This window comes from Candoia aspera, chromosome 7 (genome assembly GCF_035149785.1).
Source record: "Candoia aspera isolate rCanAsp1 chromosome 7, rCanAsp1.hap2, whole genome shotgun sequence".
NCBI classification, from domain to species: Eukaryota; Metazoa; Chordata; class Lepidosauria; order Squamata; family Boidae; genus Candoia; species Candoia aspera.
The window spans coordinates 79,352,529-79,373,555 of NC_086159.1; the positions used below are offsets into that span (position 1 = coordinate 79,352,529).

Genomic DNA, 21,027 nt, shown 5'->3' on the forward strand with positions numbered 1-21,027 from the left:
TGAGAGTCCAGAAGGACCTCCAAATCACAAAATGTTTTGGCTCCATGAGTGGGTCTGAATCCCAATGGAAAATGATCCAGATAGCCTGTTTCCTCCAGGATTCTCTGCAGCTGCTTTTGCACCATTTTCTCAACAATCTTCCTCAAATAGGACAGGTTGGAGACAAGGTGAAAGTTGCAGACATGGATGGCTTCTACAAGAGAGGGTACACTGCCCCCTTCAAAGCAGATAGTGCTACCCCCCCAAAGGAGCACTGATTGCCTCCTCACAGAGTGTCCACCTAGCCACTCAAAGGAACCAGAAGGAGCATGGGTCTAGCCCACAACTGGCAGAATTCAAACTCTAAAGAACCCTTCCTACTTCCTCTGGTTCCACAAACTTAAAAGAATCCCAGATCCCACTAGAGATGCCATCTCGCTCATGACCATGGACTCTGCCCAACTGGCATCTAGCCCAGAGCAGATATGAGCAACTTTCTGCCAAGAAATCTGCAAATTTGTCTGGTATGCCTGTAGGCAGGCATTTATTCTGTCCATCTTTCCCCCAAAGGGTCTGGATAATTCTGAACAGGGCCACTGGGTTGGAATCTGCAATTGCAGTAAGTGTGGAAAAGAATGGTCCCTTCACTGTGCAAGGTTGAGCATGAGCTCTTACCAGGGCTCACTTGTGTCCATGTCTGATTTGTCACCACTGTTGTGCTTGGTATCTATTCAGTCATGTTATTTCCTTTAGTTCTTCAGTAAACTTAGGAGTTTCTGGGTTGGTGGCAGTGCAAAGGCCTTGCTGGAGCAATCTCATCAAGGGCTCTGGCCACCTGCAAATCCCACAGATCACCAGGCACATGGTTGTGAAATTGTCAGGGTTCCCCAAGTGCTTTCTGGACAGTGCAGTGCTTCATGTTCAAAGGGAAATAATTGCTTTGGCACACGCTGGGATGCCCCTGTGGGCAAACAAACACATCTTTTCCTAGAACCGCACTGCAGGCACTCGTGTGATCCTGGGAAATGGTGCACCTGCTTTAAGGGCCTGCATACAACAACAAGGTGACCAGCCCACTCACTCTAAAGCATTTCTCATCCCCCTCAGGTTTGAAGTACCGCACAGGCTAATTATTTCGTATTTCCTTAAAGAAGCTTTCCTCTAAACTTGTACCCTCTAAACTCATATATCCAGAAGATGTAATAGGGTCACTCACCAAGATCATGAGGATGTGGGAGTTATACCAAGTATGTCAACAAGTTGCAAACAGTATTCTTACCCATACAACTTGCAAGTGTAGCATTGCGTTTTTGTTGTGACTTGCCCTGTTGTACTGGCACTCCACAGCTTACTGAATAGCTATTTTCTGAGTCTGAACAAAATGAAAAGACAAGTATCAGTATCTTCCTTTCCTTCCATTGTTCTATAGAACTACTGTTAATTATACTATAGAATTACTGTAATTCATGTTAATTAAATAAGGAGCTGGGTACAAAGCTGGTTTGACATCTAGATGTACCGAATCAGTTTTGTGACATGTTTAGTCAGTCAACATAATGACAAAGAAATGAGTCATTTGTATCTGGAAATAACTCTTCAGTAATTGAAGAGACATAATGAAACTGAGGGTCCTTAGTTACCTGCTCTTGTTTTATTAAGAGCCTAGGTGCCAAAGTGGCTTCTCCCCTCAATCATTGCTAACTTCGGGATCTGATGAAGCCAGGGAAAAGCTTAGACCAAGGATTGTAGAATGGATTCTTTCTATAGGTTCTGGGACAACAGAAAAGTTTGCGGTCCCCCCCCAAGCAAATGATGCTGTTCTTCTTCACAGTCTACAAAGCAAATTAAGGCCAGGGACCTTATTCCCCTGCCCTCACACCAAATGTCATCAGCTAGTGAAGAATCGTCCACCGATCACTCCCCTTAGCCCAGGATGGGGTCTAAGGCTGGAGGACAAGGCAAGTGTTTTGCACAAGCATTTTACAAGTGCATTCAAAGAGAGCGCTACTATGGGTTGCTACCAGCTGCTAGTCAGGATCCTTTTGACTGTGGTTTCTAGAACAGAGGAAGAGAAGTTCAATGATCAGCTGATATCAGCTGATGGTCCCATGGCCAGGCACAAACCAGGCCAAACCAGAGAGGAGCTGCGAGGTACATTTCTAAATACTGCACAGCCTTTATTCTCTTTGATGTTTGATGCTCTACCCTCAAGTGTCCTAGAAAGGCAGAAGAAGATCTAGGAACTGGAGTACTGGAATTGGGATCCGCATTCTCCTGTATGTAAATTAATAGTGCCCCATCTTCAAACTTGTCTTGGTTAATCTTATGTCCAACATCTTTTATTTGATCTGATGCAATCTCAAACAGACCAGGTTTGCTGTAATAGAATATGTCAATAGTTAACAACTGCCAAGAGAGCCAGTTTGGTGTATTGGTTAAAGGCATCAGGCTAGAAACCGGGAGACCATGAGTTCTAGTCCTGCCTTAGGCACGAAGCCAGCTGGTGACATGGGCCAGTCACTTTCTCTCAGTCCTAGGAAGGAGGCAATGGCAAACCACTTCTGAAAAACCTTGCCAAGAAAACCGCAGGGACTTGTCCAGGCAGTCTCCGAGAATTGGACACGATTGAACGGATTAAAAAAAACAACTGCCTAACTTGCTTATATCCCTGTTTAACCTAAGAACAGCTTACAATAAACTTTACTGAATATTCTTCCTATTTGTCTTGTCCCCAGTTGTATTTACGAACTGTATCTTCTTTGTTTGAACAGTGTTAACTGAAATATATTTTAACTCAATTTTAATGCTACTATGTGGTCAAAAGTCAAGATGGAAGCCATGATGTATGTTGCACATAAAAAATGGGTGGAGCTTCAATTGCATCATTGTGACACACACTCTACAGATTCTTTTAACCACACTCTACAGACATCCCTGCCTGACTTATTTTATGAACTGGGGGAAAAATGCTTTTAGATACCAACCCGGAACAAAAAGGGTGCTGGATGGACAGAATAAGAAACAGCTCTCAATTCCTCCTGATTTGCTGCAGAGCAGCTGAGCCTTCGGAGCTGGTTTGGCATCGGGCAAACATTTCACCATCTCTGAGGAAGAAAAAGCAGGAAGTGACTAATTCAGATGATTGAAGGATGGATTTTCCAATCAAGCTCATTTTGCTTCCAAATGGAACACAGTGAACATATCCTATGAGCATGACCCAAAATACAAATTAAAAAATCCAAAAGTCTAGCTCATAGGATTCTTTTTAAATATGTTTCTAAGATGTATCTACATAGGCAGAATTCAGTCAAAAGGCCGAAAAGTACATTGACAGAATTAAAGATAACCTTGAAATATTTTCAAAGACCTAAAAACTTTAATAGATCAACAATCCACATTGAATTTGCTCACCTAGCAGTTCAAAAACATGCCAATGTGAGTAGATCAATAGGTACCGCTTCGGCGGGAAGGTAACGGCGTTCCGTGTCGTCATGCTGGCCACATGACCCGGAAGTGTCTACGGACAACTCCGGCTCTAACGGCTTAGAAACGGAGATGAGCACCGCCCCCTAGAGTCGGACACGACTGGACTTTACGTCAAGGGAAACCTTTACCCTTTACCTAATTATGTGTGGAAGAAATGCTTCAGTTCTGATAAAGCCCCAGCCCTTCTCTGCCCTTTATTAAGGAGCTGCTTTAAGCTTAAGGAGCAAATTCCTTACAGAAAGCAGGTTTTTTTTCAGTCTCACACAAAAGCCTGAAAAAAGTTGGGCTGCTTTACTGAAGAGCACAGCAGGTCTGTAGTTGGGGTCATATGAGATGCAAAGCACTTCTAAACTCATTATGTGTAGATTGGTTCTTGACTACAAATTGTTGTTTATTCGTTTAGTCGCTTCCGACTCTTCGTGACTTCATGGACCAGCCCACGCCAGAGCTTCCTGTCGGTCGTCAACACCCCCAGCTCCCCCAGGGACGAGTCCGTCACCTCTAGAATATCATCCATAATAATACTAAAAATTGTTGTAAAAATTGGAATAATTTTTGAAGTGTGCATAGCTCTACAACTGTATATAGCATTTAATTATGTTCTTATTTTATAGCATCCCATTCATAATTTGCAATAAATAGGTAATAAAGTGACATTGAGTTTTATTCAGACTTTTTGTTTATTCGTTCAATCGCTTCCGACTCTTCGTGACTTCATAGACCAGCCCACGCCAGAGCTTCCTGTCAGTTGTCGCCACCCCCAGCTCCCCCAGGGACGAGTCCGTCACCTCTAGAATATCATCTATCCATCTTGCCCTTGGTCGGCCCCTCTTCCTTTTGCCTTCCACTCTCCCTAGCATCAGCATCTTCTCCAGGGTGTCCTGTCTTCTCATTATGTGGCCAAAGTATTTCAGTTTTGCCTTTAATATCATTCCCTCAAGAGAGCAGTCTGGCTTTATTTCCTGGAGTATGGACTGGTTTGATCTTCTTGCGGTCCAAGGCACTCTCAGAATTTTCCTCCAACACCACAGTTCCAAAGCATCTATCTTCCTTCTCTCAGCCTTCCTTATGGTCCAGCTCTCACAGCCATATGTTACTATGGGGAACACCATTGCTTTAACTATGCGGACCTTTGTTGTCAGTGTGATGTCTCTGCTCTTAACTATTTTATCGAGATTTGTCATTGCTCTTCTCCCAAGGATTAAACGTCTTCTGATTTCCTGGCTGCAGTCAGCATCTGCAGTAATCTTTGCACCTAGAAATACAAAGTCTTTCACTGCTTCTACATTTTCTCCCTCTATTTGCCAGTTATCAATCAAGCTGGTTGCCATAATCTTGGTTTTTTTGAGGTTTAGCTGCAAGCCAGCTTTTGCACTTTCTTCTTTCACCTTCATCATAAGGCTCCTCAGTTCCTCTTCGCTTTCAGCCATCAAAGTGGTATCATCTGCATATCTGAGATTGTTAATGTTTCTTCCAGAGATTTTAACTCCAGCCTTGGATTCCTCAAGCCCAGCATGTTGCATGATGTGTTCTGCATACAAGGTGAATAGGTAGGGTGAGAGTATACAGCCCTGCTGTACTCCTTTCCCAATCTTAAACCAGTCCATTGTTCCGTGGTCTGTTCTTACTGTCGCTACCTGGTCGTTATACAGATTCTTCAGGAGGCAGACAAGATGACTTGGTATCCCCATACCACTAAGAACTTGCCACAATTTGTTATGGTCCATACAGTCAAAGGCTTTAGAATAGTCAATAAAACAGAAATGGATGTTTTTCTGAAACTCCCTGGCTTTTTCCATTATCCAGTGGATATTGGCAATTTGGTCCCTAGTTCCTCTGCCTTTTCTAAACCCAGCTTGTACATCTGGCAGTTCTCGCTCCATGAATTACTGAAGTCTACCTTGCAGGATCTTGAGCATGTGAAATGAGTGCCACTGTTTGATAGTTTGAACATTCTTTAGTGTTTCCCTTTTTTGGTATGTTGATTTTTCCAATCTGATGGCCATTCTTGTGTTTTCCAAATTTGCTGGCATATAGCATGCATTACCTTGACACCATCATCTCGCAAGATTTTGAACAGTTCAGCTGGGATGCCGTCGTCTCCTGCTGCCTTGTTATTAGCAATGCTTCTTAAGGCCCATTCAACCTCACTCTTCAGGATGTCTGGCTCTAGCTCACTGACCACACCGTCAAAGCTATCCCCGATATTGTCATCCTATAATACAGGTCTTCCGTATTTTCTCGCCACCTTTTCTTGATCTCTTCTTCTTCTGTTAGGCCATCTTTGTTTTTGATCATACCCATTTTTGCCTGGAATTTACCTCCGATGTTTCTAATTTTCTGGAAGAGGTCTCTTGTCCTTCCTATTCTATTGTCTTCTTCCACTTACGTGCATTGCTTGTTTAAAATAATTCCTTGTCTCTGGAATTTTGCATTTAAGTGGGCATATCTCCCCCTATCGCTGTTGCCTTTTGCTTTCCTTCTTTCTTGGCCTACTTCTATTGTCTCAGCAGACAGCCATTTTGCCTTCTTGGTTTTTTCTTTCTTTGGGATGTATTTTGTTGCTGCCTCCTAAGGTTGCCAAAATGGCACCCTCAATTAGCAGTCATCCAAGACTTGTTAGGTTGAGACAAAGTTGCTCCCATTACAATGGCCACTGTTGTAAGGACCATCAGGATCACTTTGGAGAACTACATAGATATATCTATCAACAGATTCAAAAGAATAGTCAGGACTAGCTTGTGCAGTTGATTCCAATTTATTTAAACATGGCTAGCAAGGATATATTTTTCTGACACACACACACACACACACACACAGACATCAAATGAATCAAATCAAATGCTATAAATTTCAAGTTACCATTGGTCTGGGATGGTCTGAGGATTCCTGCCCTGGGGAGGGGGTTCGAGGAGAAGACTTCCAAGGTCCCTTCCAAACCTAGGATTCCATTTACCATACAGGTAGTCCTTGCTTAGCTTGTTCAGTGACCATTCGAAATTACAATGACACTGAACAAATAGACTTACAGCCGGTCCTCAAAGTTGCAGCCATTGCAGCATCCCGTGGTCACATGATCACTGTTTGTGACCTTCACTGCTGGCTTCTGACAAGCAAAGTCAATGGAAAAGCCTGCAGGAAGCTGCAAACCACAGTCATGTGATGTCATGCTTAACAACTGTGTGTGATTCACTTAACAACCACAACCAGAACTGCCAGAACTGCCATTGTAAGTCAGCACAGTCACATGATTTTTCGTTTTACAACTGCATCACTAAGTGACAGAGTTCCTAGTCCCAATAACGGTCGTTAACTGAGGACTACCTGTATTAACTTGAAATCTTCAACAAAACAAGTCTGATTTCTCGTTATACAATAATTTTATTGCAGTTGAATGCTTAAATTCTTAAGATATTTGTTAAAACTTCCTTTTATATGTGGTTACATTGTAGGAGCATTATGTTATGACAATATGTAGCAACATTATGTCACATTATTAGAATATAATAAATTGTAATTATTCACTCTTATTCAGTAAAAATAAATAATGATTTCTTGTTATATATGCCAACCTATGTATGGAAAACTTTACACTTAAGCCAGAATGTTTTGGATATAAAATGGTAGCAATGTTTACTTTCAATTTTAATATGGCTGTGACCAGGCTTTAAAGGTACATGTATATTTAAAAGTAACCAGTAGATGTCCCCAATATCCACTGATATTAATTATCTGCACCTTAAAATTATATACAAGCTAATGGGAATATAAAGACATTTGTCAAACTTTCTTTGGCAATCTGTACTCAACTTTGGTTCCAACTATAATACCAACTCTAGTGAATTATTAAAACACTTTACACTGCTAAAATGATTATGAAATAATTCATGCAACTTAGTTTAAAAAACAAACATATAAATTTAACTCCTATAAAAGAGATAACGTATTTTACTTGATTTTTAAAAAAAATACTGAAAATCACATTATGTTCATAACTGCCAGAGATGGGATGGGAATACTTTATGAAGTTTGACAGGTATGAGAAACAAAGTAATTCAAAGTAAAATAACAAGCTATGGATTAAAGAGATATATCAAATGCTGTGACATTACCATACTTGTGTTTGGAAAAAAAGTAGATCATAAAATAATTACAAATGAATTCTTATTAACGAAAGTGATTTTAGTTTAGAAAGTTGAGAGGGAATTCGAGGGAAGTCCAAGTATCCTTTATAATGTGCAGAGTGTTCCTTGGCAAGGCAAGGGGCTTTGCTGGCCCAATGATTTACTCTTTTCAGCACTGCAGTGTGTCTGGAAGCAGACAGCCTGTGCAGTGCACTGGAGGTGGTTTGCAGGATGGGATTTACTCATTTGCCAAAACAGAAATGTCCAACCATTACACTGACATTGACCTGGGATAGCACTGCCAGATGTCTTTGGGGACTTCTTCCTTCTCTCTGCTCCTGCCTTTTCTTTCATGTGCAAATTCTTCCTTTTATTTCATTTTGCAGCTAAACACAGTGCTGCCTCCAACATACCAGGATGTTCAATAACCATGTTCATCTTTAAACCATGGTTTGCAACATGGGTCTCTCCGCACTGATTTAAGATCTGTCTTCAAAGCACTTACGTTTTTTTTCTTTTGTAATTTATAATATGACTTTAAAGATTATTATTTTTGCATTATCAGTATATCACTATTATGCTTTTGTTGTTGTTTACTGTTCACTGCCATGAACAGTAAGAAACTGTTGTTACTTGGAAACTGGTACTATATAAAAATAAATAAGTAAGAAATAAAACTGAAAACTGCTTCTTTCACCTCCTTTGGTGAAAATGGTCATTGAGAAGGAACAGTACCCTATGATTAAATGAAAGGGAAGGAAGAATTTGTGCAACAAGGGAAGGAGAAATGCAGGAAGTCCCTCTCATAGTGTAAATACTGAATGGGTACACTCTTAGGTTTGAAAAAATAAAATTTATTTACTCAGACATTCAGCTTATAACCTTTCATTAATGCAAAAAGTAAAAGAATGGAAGATGCCTGTTACACAGTGTTACTTACCAACACAATCTTTTTTATTCCAGTGTAATTTTTTTCCAGACGGACATAAACATTCATAAGTTCCCACGGTATTAAAGCATCCATAATCACAGCTTCCATTGTTGATGCTACATTCATCTATATCTAAAGATATATTTAAAGTAAACAGCATTGCCTTGTAAGGGTTTGTTTTCATTTGCATAAACAATATTCAAAAGTACTACATTATATTTTAATATACAATAATAAATACGAAATGCAAGTTTTTGGATCAATGTTCACTGCTCCAAAAAAACGAAGCAAAGTTCTCCACAACTGGTATTTGGGTAGGAGACAACCTGGAAATCCCTGAGGTATAGACTAGATTGCAAAGCAAAAGCCCCCAAAAACCTCACCCCAGAAGAAAGCAATGGCCAAGCCCTTCTACAGTATATTTTTGCCAAGAAAGTTGCAAAGATACTTCGGAGACTTTTACTTCAGCAAGATACCTGCAGGTATTTCTTTACAGATGCCTCCTATCCTGTGCTATCTTTGCCTTGGCAAAATCGGTTTCATCATTTGGTTAACATTTATATGTTGTCTCTATGGCAATTTAGATTAGTCTGAAACTATTATGAGTGTCGTATGTCCCCTTAAAGAATTAAAACTCTTTATACTGTAATTCTCTTCGGCCCATCCATTAAGATCTGGAAGACAGGCTCCCTCTGGATCTTCAGGGCCCACACAGGTGGCCTTCGCAGTTGCTGACCCCTTCTTCTCGAATATCGTCATCCTGGAAATCAGATTGGCCTTGACTCTCCTGAGTTTTCAAAAAAAGCTGTGGAAGACCTGGCTTTTCCAGCACGCTTTGGGGGCTGGAGATGCTGTCTTTGATTACTCCCACAGAGCGGGACTGCTGTTTAAGTTGGGGAGGACTGGACCTTTGATTAATAAATAATAGGCCCAGCAAATAAGTAAAATCCTTTGTGAGGCTGCTGAGCTGAAGTTTTTGAATACATCAAAAAGTTTTAGGCAATCTCAGAAGGCCATAACAAACACAATAGAGTTTTAACACATTATAACTGTTAACACATTATTAATAATTGAGTTATTAATAAATATAATAAAGGTGGGATAAACAAACAAACAAATAAATATATGGTAACCTACTCGTAAACTGTCTCTCATGTAACCTGCATCTGTCTAACCAAACTGCCTTCCCCTTCTTCCCCCCTCTCTATGCCTCTGATGAAGAGAGCTGTAACTCATGCAAGTTTATGCCTTTTTAAAAAATGTGTTAGTCCTTCTGATTTTTTGTGAACTCCAATAATTCTTCATTAGAAATTCAAGCTCTTTTGGATAAAAGTCATGAGAGTTAGACAGCCCTCAGCCTAGCCTAACATGACAGCATCACTGTGGGTCTCCTCCTGACATAGAAATGTGATGCATCTTGGCTGCTCTTTTGTCATTCCCTTTTTTCTGGGCTCCTCTGCTGACTAATTTCTGGGATCAACAAGCATATCTCTGAGTTGAAATTTATTGTTAACGCTGTTGCATGAGTTACGTAATTTAGTGAGAATAACTAACTTGTTCATAGATATTTATTTATAGAATATGAATAGTTTTGAAAAAGAGATTGGATTTTCAGTTACGCAGAAAGCAAACAGCTCTGAAGTTTATTCTGTGGAAAAAAATGATTAATTAAAATGGTAAATGGAAACTAAACTAACGATTAGCAGGGCTGTGCGGCACTTTGCCTCTGAAGGGAAAATTTGCCTTGAAGCGCGTGTGGGTGTGCAGTTAGCTGCTGCCAGCCACTCCTTTAACTGAAAGTATCTCTTCCCGGGGTTGTGGCAGCCGTACAATCCGGGCTGCTTGAAGAACGGCTCTGCTCTTCAAAGCACCTTTTTCCTTTTGAATCTGAATCACAGCATTATTAATTACCACTCTAATAGCCATTTACGTTTTGTAAACAATCTTTTTATGAGCAATTGACAAAACATTAAAATGCTGAATAACTAAGATGAAGAAGTCAAGCAAATATGAATAACATTTTATCATTTTTGCAATTATATTCTCTTTTGTCTTTACAGTATTATTAGAGTTTAATTTTCTATATTAAGATTGCATATTTTTAAAATCCATCCCTCTTGTTAATGCAATTCTGACAATATTGCTTTATCAAAGAATTTCATGCAAAAGATATAAAAAAGAGTCAGCCTTCCAACCTCCACAATGTGTCATTCCATATAACGTATAACCTTTGTGACACAGGCATTCAAAACTTCCAGGATAGTTGATACAGATGTGGTCGCAGGTCCTTTCGAATGAACATTCATCTATATCTTGATTTAAAGAAAGGGAGAGGGGAAATATTATGAGAAGTTGTATATTTAACCAAAACACATATTGAAATTATCCATGTTTCTTAATAGCCTGTCATAAATCATGGTTAACAGCTGTCAAGCTATGAACAAAATATACATGCTTTGATTTTCTGCAAGCAGAACCTATGTGCTTCCCACATGGAACAAATTCTCCACATGCAATAGCATACATTTCTCTATTTTCTTTCCCAGACATTATCTCCATTAAAAAGTCACCTAAGGCAGCCGCTGAGTAAATAGAAAGAGGACTGAACTAGTGTTTAAACTATGGGTTGAAATGTCTTATTCTGCTGTGATGTTCATTTTGACCACAGAGAGTCACCACTGAATCTCTATCCTGTCTCACACTAGAAATGAACTTTGCAATCTGGGATTTCAGTTTCATTAAATTTATTTTTTGCTGGCTTACAAGATAATAGCCCGCACAAAGATAATAGTTGCCCTTTTAAAAAACCATGATGTTTACAATTGTATATAATGTTCTTTTTCTAAAATGTTTCACATCCATTCTCATTCTGATTTGAGAACAGAATTCCTGAGATACTTAAACCAACAGATAATCTGAATGAATATATTATTATGTGTTTATCTCCCCCTTGGGGAGATTCCATATCCTCTTTGGGAAGTACTTTTCAATCTGAATTGAAATGTTCTGAGCAAAGAAAGTGCCATTTGAAAATATGAAAAAAACTCAGATTTGAATTTTATAAAAATTGATGAAGTCACAGATGAGCAATTTAAGGACTGTGGTGGCTCAGATCCCCCAAACCTCTGTTCTGTGGCCTTCAGACCAAAGAAAATAGGAAAAATGGTTTCTTGGCACTTTTTTCTCATCATGCTTAACTGTGTTCATTTTTAGACAATTTTTTCCCCAAATCTAGTGAGGGGAAAAAGAAAAAAGAAAATCTTGGCTTTGCCCACCTGTGACTTGTATCACTGGCCAGCCATCTGTACCTTCTCCCCACAAATGTCAGGTGCACTGAAAGACAGCCTGATGCTAATAGCAATATGTATTATTCAATCTCTATTTCTAAACAGAATGCCCAAAACATATGAGAAGAACTGGTTGTTAACTGTTTCTTTGAGAGGCCATCTGTGAATTTATGCATATGTGATCTATACCTGTATGAATCCCCATTCAGATGAGGGTTTTTCTTTCTAACATATATTTTTCAAGATTCTGTGGTGGCCTATTAGAAGTCAGTGCCACTCCAGATGGAGTTGGCAGGATTTAACTTCTCCCCTTCCTACCCCCTCCAATTCCCATATGGCTGCAGGACCATGGGAAGCAAAATGGAGAGCAAGATGGAGTTCCTAGAGAGGCCCATTTTTGTGGGGCTACCCTAGGACTTTTTCTCTGATCTTGGAGCAGGAGGAAGAGGTCAGCCCTCCCTCAATCCTATTCACACAACACAGTTGATGGGGGAGAGGGGATTAGTGTGGGTCTGAAACAGTTTGGGCAGTTTGGGATAAAAATTAACACCCCATCCTCCTGCTGCTTTGGTTTTGGTGTCCACATAATATTCCCCTGTGTACTTTCATTCTTATCCTGAGAATATTAAAGAACCATGACATAAAAACAATCAAAAGGCATTTTATGTACTCAGAAACAATCCTCCTTATCTAGGCAATTGGCTGACCATCCTGTCTTTCTTTCCCTTCCTTTTAGACCTTAAATGCCTAAAAACTTTAAACATAAACTCTTTTCTTTAACTCTTAGTAAAACCTGCTGATAGGCTATGCCCAAACCTCTGCATTTTCTGCAATCTTTCTGTACAGACTCCCCAGCCTGTTGTGGAATTCAGCACTGGGGATAGAAAAGAGAAAGCTATTTCCATCCCTTATTCTACAGAAAAGGAAGCTTATTATGAGATAAAGGACTCTAGAATTTAACCAGGATACATGCGTTCAGTCAGCTGCTGATTTCAACCATTAATCTGATTCAGGCAGGAAGTGGATTGTCACTTGCACAAAGTTGAGGTGTATCCTCTCTTTCTTAGCCCTATTCACTATGTGCAAGCAAAGGTTGCAACTAGGATGAGAGGAGTACTTCGCACAAATCCCCAAACTAATGTTTGGCAGTTAACTTTGGCTTGTATTTTTGCTTATTTGGAGGGAAATGAAATTGAGTGACATGTCTTTTCTGATACAGAAAATAAAGAGCCTAGAGTGAAAAGAGGTGAGGCTCAAATATTACATGAAGCTTAAATGTGGTTTCATAGAATCTCAGAGGTCATCCAGTCTACCCTTTTTTGGGGACAGCATCTACTAAAGCATTTGGACAGATGACGTTTTGGTCTCTTTTGCCTTCTTTCTTTTTTACTATACAGGATTATACATTTTTAGGAACTCGAAAGCACATTACCCTGAATCAGCTGAATCAAGGGATCACCTTAACATCTATTTGGATTTCTTTTTATTGTTAACATGACTGTTTTTGCTGATTTTTAAGGAGAAATTGATCTTGTCTTCACATTAGAAAGCAACAGCTTTATGTGGAAATACTTCAGGGGAGTGCTCGTGCAAAACTTCTTATCTCTGAATAATTGTTTTAATGCTTTTAACAATTTTTTTAAACAAACAAGGTAACACAAAGTAAGGAATAAGCAGTTGTTCATTATTAAAGACCTGAAGCTACAACTTCTATCCATACCAAAATGTCCCCAAGGTCCATCCTCCTGAGAATCCTAAATCTTCCCCCAGGTGTGGGAACAAAAAGACACAGGTGGGTATCGTAAGTACTGTGTTACAGACACATAGGCATAGGAGCTTTCAGGAACCTTTCCTTTCACTGTTCATATCTGATTTCTCTCAGTACTGACTCTCTTTGCTAATGTTCTTCGTTGAGACTCAAAAATTCTCAAGAGGGAGAATTAACATGGTCATTCTGTACCTGGAATTTGCATTTATTCAGACAAGCATTTGGGGTATTTGCTACAATTACATTTATTTATTTATTTATCAAATTTGTCACCACCCATCTCCTCCCACCAGAGGGACTCTGGGCAGCTTACAACAAAGGTAGTCAATTAAAACAGTAAATATAGAACAGAAATATAATACATAAAAATATAAATACCATTAATAAATAGATATAAAGAGTAAAATCCTAGTGGCAAGATCTAATTCAGTCCATGTGTGGGAGGAGCGCTTTAGGGTGCCACCCATCCCCACACGGAGCTACTGCCTTCTCCGCCCCAAGCAAGATGGCAGAGCCAAAACTTCAGGTTCCTCCGGAAGGCCAGGAACGATGGGGCTAACCTCACCTCCGGGAGCAGTGTGTTCCACAGGGCGGGCGCCACTGTAGAGAAGGCCTGCTTCCTGGACCCCACCAAATGAAATTCTCTTGCAGACGGGGTCTGCAACATGCTCTCTCTGCATGATCGGGTGGGACGGGTTGATGTAATGGGGAAGAGGTGGTCCCTCAGGTAGCCTGGCTCCATGCCATGTAGGGCTTTAAAGGTGACAACCAACACCTTGAATTGGACCCAGAAGCAGACTGGTACTCAATGCAGCTCGCATAGTAGAGGTGTTATGTATGCCAATCTAGTGGTACCAAAAATAACCCATGCAGCTGCGTTCTGGATCAGGTGTAGCTTCCAGATACTCTCCAAGAGTAGCCCCATGTAGAGTGCATTGCAATGGTCTATGTGGGAAATAACAAGGGCATGAGTGACTGTTCGAAGGGCTGCCCGATCCAGGAAAGGGCGTAGCTGGCACACAACACAAAGCTGCGCAAAGGCCCTCCTGGCTCTGACTGCCACCTGGTCTTCGAGCAGGAGCCATGAGTCCAGGAGGACCCCCAGATTCCACACTGGGTCTGTCTGGGGCAGTGCAACCCCATCCAGAGCCAAAGATGACAAAGTCCTGGATATGGAAGAGCCATAACCCACAGCCACTCCATCTTACCAGGGTTCATCTGAAGCCTGTTGTTCCCCATCCAGACCCTCCTGTGCTGCTTGCTGTTTTATAAAGCTGTGGATTATGCTGTTGTCTAATGTGTTTGGGACATGTTCTTGTTTGTGCTGTGCTCTCCTATATTTGATTAGAGTTTTAAGCATACTTATTGTATATGCTTAGAGAGACAAAATATAAATGTTTTAAAGAAGCAAAATGTTTAGCAATCACTCTGGGAGAGTCATCATTCATGAGAGATTTCAGAGTTCTGTCTGCTCAAATCATTTTCCCCTCCCCATTTTTTAACCTCAGTTTTTTAGTATGTAATATTTCCATGCTCTTTAAACAATTCAAATTATAGCCTATTTCACAGCATATAAATAATGTTGGGGATCAGAGATACCAAGCTTTGAAAATTTTTTCTCAATAAATAAATGAGCAAGTATAATGTTTTTGACTCATTTATTTATTTATTATTCAAATTTCTATTACCACCCATCTTCCCCCAAAAAGGGTCCTCTTATTTTACTTTTAGGTCTTGTGTGGAGTACAGGCCACGTTTTAGGTCATATTTATGCAGAAATGTTGGAAATTCCAAACGGTTCACCAACTTTTAAGCACCCCTGTAGATGGGACCTAGAGGAAAGGGCTTCCCTTCTGACCCCATCCTAAACTTCATGAAGCCTCCTGGATGCAATCTGGGGGTATCCTAAGCACCTCTCCTTAGCTAGAGAGGTCTGTTTCCTGGCATAAGCTAAAGTTGAAAGATGGCAGTCATACCAGGTAACCTAATTCTCAGACCTTCAGCTGAGGTCTTGGTTTCTATAACATTCTATAAATGCTCTTGGTTTCTACAATGGTTAGAGTCATTATCAAGTTTTTTGTCATCACATAAAATCTTTTACTGCCATTTGGCAAAGAAGAGACTAGGGTTTTAGATAACTGGTCAATGACAGCAAGCTTGGTACTTCTTTTTAGGAAGAGAAATATATTGCAAGAAAAGTGGCAGCTGTCCTGTTCAGACTATGAGGCAGCCAGACAGGGTTATTATTAAAACCACTCTTTATTAATACAACTATTAAGTCCTTGTGATCAATGAGGTGGGCTGGTTCTGATCAAGCACCTATTCCCCTCTGCAGCCAATTGGGCTGCCTTCTCCTTTGTGTGCTTTTCTGCATGCCTTTCCTGTGCGCTGATTAGAGGATTCAAATCCTCCTCCGAAGACTGGCCAATCAGAGTCTGTAACTTCTCCCATGCTGCTGAATCACTTCTGGGTTTTGCTTTCCTGATTTCTGCCTGGTAAGTTTCCGTTTCCCCTTCTGACTCAGAAAGAGTTTCGTTTTCTGAGTCAGAAGCCGGCTGAAACCTCACAACAGCTTCGTGTGAGCTTCCTCATGTGGATGAACTTCAGTGGGGAGCTAAAAAAGCTACTTCTGGGAGAAAAATAGATTTTCATTTTCCATATCTGTTCATCTAAGTTATGAGCCCTGAAGCTCATTTATTGAAACTTCCAAAATTTCCAGTTACAGCAACACCCATTAAGCTGGTGGCTTGGAAAAGCAGATGCTTGCCTGCCTGTGGACTGAAAGTTCAAACTACAAAACAACCATCAGATAGTAATGATTTTGGGCCAGTCCTGGTTTGGATCTCCTACCTCTGTCTAAAAACTGAAAGGCTATGTGTTTATGCCCTTAATTCCTCCATTTAGTATCTTAAGTTCTACTGATGATTCAGTGCTTACTCTGTTAAGCAAACAGCTTTGTGAGATGGAGGAAAACAAAAAAGAATAAAAGTCAGTCTGGACTTTTGGATAGCCTTGTCACAAACAGCCAGCAATGGGCATCTGTTAGTAGAAACTTTTCAGTAGAGTCACAGCTAACATTTTCTGGGCCCAAAGCAGAGGCAAAAGGAACCAGTGTTCCGCCACTGTCATTCCTTATGGAAATCCATCTCAAAGACCAAGGCGCACCTGTCCAAAGGAGTGACAAGGACAGCTTGGGGTGGTGAAGCAATGCCCCGTTCCATTGCTTGCTGGTCTTACTGCTCACTGTGTGGGCTCTTCTCAACTCCCCTCATGTGCCCAAAGAATCCTATGAGGCTATAGCTGCCATCCTACCCTTGTTACAGCCCTTCCTTCTGTTGACATTGCAGTTATAAAGAGGTCTATGCATCTCAACAGGCAGTGGCACCTGTCCAACCCTGGTTGATCTCAAAAGCTAGGCAGGGTCAGTCCTGGTGAGTACTGCTCACCAGGAGTCTGCTGCAAAATACCAAGGCTGTTGGTTAGATAGAGAAGTAAAAAAAATATTCTGGAAGATAATGGCAAACCACTTCCATCAGAGGCATCCATAGACTCATAGGCTTTCATCAAAATACTGAAAGCAATGTTGCATTGCCTTAATGCAAGCTCAGCCCCTTTTTTATGTGGGTGCAATGTCACAAAGCACATTCAAAAAGGTTGGAGCTTTCATCATGACAGCACAAGGTTGGCTTATTCCCAGGCAAAGAATATAGAATTACAATATCTGAATTATTCAGTTCAGTTGGATTGTCTTATCTTTGGGTTTGTTCAGCAAATAGCAAAAGGTACCCCTTTCTTCTCTGATTAGCTGAGGAGACTTAGCCGGCAGTCCGAAGACAGGATCTTCAAAGCCCGTTCTATTTGTTTGCTGCAGTAGTCAATACAAAGAAGAGGAAGACTGGTGTAGACCAGAGACATGTTGCATAAGGAGATACATAAATTACCAGCAACGTCAGCTAGGTCTGCCAGGAGGGGGTGCCTGGAGCCACTGGAAAGAATGGGGCGGTTTACAAGGAAGTCAAGCAATGACTCTATAAAAGTAACAAGGCTGGCAGTTAAAAGACACTCAGATCCCTCTGTCCCATCCAGCCCTGCCAATGCTCACTTCTATCAAAAAAAAAAAAGGCTGGGAGAAAAATGACACTTGGAATGGGAGGCTGGTTTTCAAAATCACCCACTATGCATACTGTATCTGATCCAGAACAATTCATTGCTTAAGCTACAGCTACAGATGGTGCCACCTCTGTGCCTAACACTTTATGGGCTTATTCAGCCACGCTCTAAGTACTTGTTGCAGAAAACTCTGGTGCCTGACAAGATACTATAAAGTCATACCTTGCACTTTTCTCCATGCTATGATTAGAAGCAGTCTTTCCAAGAAACCTGTCATAAAGTTTCAAACTTTCTGTTTTTCCTAAAGCCTGACGGAATGGTAAAGCCCTTGGATCTTAAAGGTTCTAAAGTTCCACAAACTGCAAGGACTCATTATGAATCCCCAGGCCTAGGGAACAAGTTAGGATCTGAAGAAAAAGAAAATCCTGTGAAGGAACATGGAAAAGGTGCCACTCTGCTGGTGCATCTTTCTTTCATTAGCATCAGCCAATTGTGTACTGTATACCAAAATGATAAGTGCAAACTTTTTTTCACATTATTTTCTGATTCCTTCCTCCTTCCTAAATTTTATGTGGTAGTGGTGACAATGACACAATATTATCCACCTCATAGTCAAGCTTAAAACCAGTCTTCCCTATGGGGTGCTTGAAGGCGTTGCAAAGAATAGGAAAATCATCGTTAATAAGAATAACAAGTTTCTGCAGTGAAAGTTTCTAATGGTTCCAGATATACTAATTTAAAGAAGGAAGAAATTGTGCTGAAATCCAATCTCCCTCCCTCCTCTATTCCAGATTTTTACAGGTTCTAGATTCTCGGTGAGTGTATCTAACAATGAATTGCTCAGAAGGTTAGCCAAAAAGAATATTTTTATTAAAGGTTGTTTATTAAAATTATTAAAAGGTTGGCTGCTTTTCTGTTTACAAAAGCTTTCCAGTTTTCTTCAATTTTGATAAAATGATTCATTCTATCTGATGCCTGCAGGTTGTGACAGTGCCTGGCTGATCTTACCTGGATTCAAAAACTAAGCAGATCTATTTAGTACTTGGGTGGGAGACCACCAGGAATTCTTGAGCTCTAGCCTGCATTAGGAAATTAAAACACACACACACACAGAGACACACACATTCTGCCAGAAGGTATGGGCAAACCACTTCTGTACTATTGCAAAGAAAATCCCAAGGATTGAACTAGATAACGTCTAAGATACCTTCCAGTTAATAATAATTTGTTCCCAACATTTTCTATGTTTTTGCAATATTGACCAAATGGTTGCTCCACACTCACTTATGAAACAGTAATTGCAGTATTTTACTTCTTATGATCTGATGGAGTTTTTAAAGGTTAATAAAAGAACTCCAAGCAGCTAACAGCAATCGTGAAAAGTAGAAGGGTGAACCCAAAAAGAACTTGCACATTAAGCTTAATTACATTCAGAAATAAGTTCAGTCTTCACACTGTAGTTAGATGAAGAAAAATAGAGATAGCTTACTTTTATTCAGTAGATCTGGATACAGGTAGATTCATAGTAGAAAGTACTTAATTATCTCTGGTTCATTGTAGACACTTTCTATGTGGAATAGAAAGTGTGCGTGCAGGCGAGATATTAAAGGACGAGGCCTGCATTATGCAGCCCTCCTGCCTGCATGTCTTGTCATGAGTGAGGATGGTGAGCAGGGGGCTCCCATCCAGGCTGTAAAGAGCATGCGTAGTACTGAGGAATTAAGCAGCCATTCAAAGAGACACAGATCAGGCCCGCCTTAGCCTTTGGGGTTTATATGTCTGGGTTTTTCCCATGCCTATTCAGTTTGTTAGGATTCTGTTTATGTAGCAGTAATAAACATTAGAGAACTACTCCTCATCTCAGCGTGCGTCTCACTGTTAGGACATGTCTGCCGATGAGGTAATGGAGACTGTGAATCCCCCAGACTCAAGAAGAAGGAGGAAGAGGAAATCAGGTGACCCACGTGACATCCCAAAAGCACAATAGAGACACACCTACCAGATAAACCCTCTTACTATGCTTGTGAGACAATGCTGAGTTGACCCCTGATAATTCCAACATGATCTGCATATCAACCTTCCCTAAAGAAGTTCAGGATGGCATAGTCTGATCCTCCCATTTTTTTTGTCTCAAGATTCCTGGGAAGTAGGTTAAGTTGATAGTTAACATGCCCAGCTTAATAATGTAGCAAAAGTGGCAGAATGGTCAAATACTACTCTGATTCCAAGCAAAGGTCAAATGCAAATATTGTCTGGAGAAAATAAGGGCTCTTGATGTGATAAAGCAGCATTTTCATTCCAATTTAAATTATTTTAGTAAAACATATTGCTACTTAAGTTTTGGTTTCAGATGTTGGATACAAAAATTGTTCCCAATTTTTAAAAATCAGTTCCATTTACATTTTTAGCTGCCAAAATGCCCAATCTGAGGAGCCTAAAAGAAACCGATACAACTTGTGCTGGATTTAGAAGATGTTTGCCTACATGCATCTGAAGTAACAGCTACTTATGTTTTATATTATTTCACAATCAATCAAACAAGCAAAGAAAGAAAACATTATATGATCTGCTGCTTCTTATTACCATGATTTTATATCTTTCACCTCAAACAAATCAAGACTTTTAAGACTAGAATTAACAAAGATACCCTTTTTTGGATTTTCTGATTTTAGTAGTGAAAAAAACAAAGGATCTAGTACCTTTACTCTACACTTGACAATATTTCAGACACATATTCTGTTTCATGAAACCAGTTTGTCAGTTTTGATGAACTTAGATGTTTTATTGTTTACCCTTAGCTATGTGAATAGTAAAATCCAAATGCAGCTAGCTAATCAAAGAATAAAGAATTTTTAGAGGAAATTGCTACTTTCAGGAAGAATGCCATTTCTGTTGGAAGTGATTTACCTAGAAGAACTGAGAACTAGTGTTAGAACTGTAAGTACAAAACACACTTATTAGCTATACTAATGAGGCTCATAATACTCAACTTTGGAAATTAGACCAAACATTCAAGTTGGAAACTTTTATAAGTGATGGTCATCAGCATACAAGAAAAAAACTAAATATCCATAGACAACAGTCCATTCTTATATGAAGAAAGAGGCATTAATCAGATTTAGCATGAGTAATATAATGCAGTTGTGATGAATCAAAGTGATTGTGGGCTGATCTGCATGACCAACTTGTACCAGCATGAGTGGGGGCCACTGACTGTTTCTGGAGGGCAGGAAGGCACAGTGTTCTCTTCTACTTGCCCCCAGCCTCCAGGAAGGGAACCTCTTCCTGTCTCTTTATGTTATGGTTCAAAAGTAGCATTTTCTGATCTGTGTCAGCTCAAAC

At 40.1% G+C, this 21,027-nt stretch overlaps 2 protein-coding genes across 3 annotated transcripts in view; one reads left to right on the plus strand and one right to left on the minus strand.

Annotated features, from left to right (window-relative positions):
* The window catches only part of TSPO (translocator protein), a 479,738-nt gene that overhangs the window by 77,958 nt on the left and 380,753 nt on the right, over positions 1-21,027 (plus strand). The gene's annotated exons all lie outside the window — the stretch shown is intronic.
* Positions 1-21,027, minus strand: part of SCUBE1 (signal peptide, CUB domain and EGF like domain containing 1) — a 239,113-nt gene that overhangs the window by 14,128 nt on the left and 203,958 nt on the right. For both annotated transcript variants that reach the window (XM_063308264.1, XM_063308263.1), the window contains 4 exons: positions 10,716-10,832; positions 8,530-8,652; positions 2,964-3,083; positions 1,259-1,351 (listed from right to left, as the gene is read on the minus strand). In XM_063308264.1, coding sequence (XP_063164334.1) covers positions 1,259-1,351; positions 2,964-3,083; positions 8,530-8,652; positions 10,716-10,832 — 453 coding nt within the window. The remainder of the gene's footprint in view (positions 1-1,258; positions 1,352-2,963; positions 3,084-8,529; positions 8,653-10,715; positions 10,833-21,027) is intronic.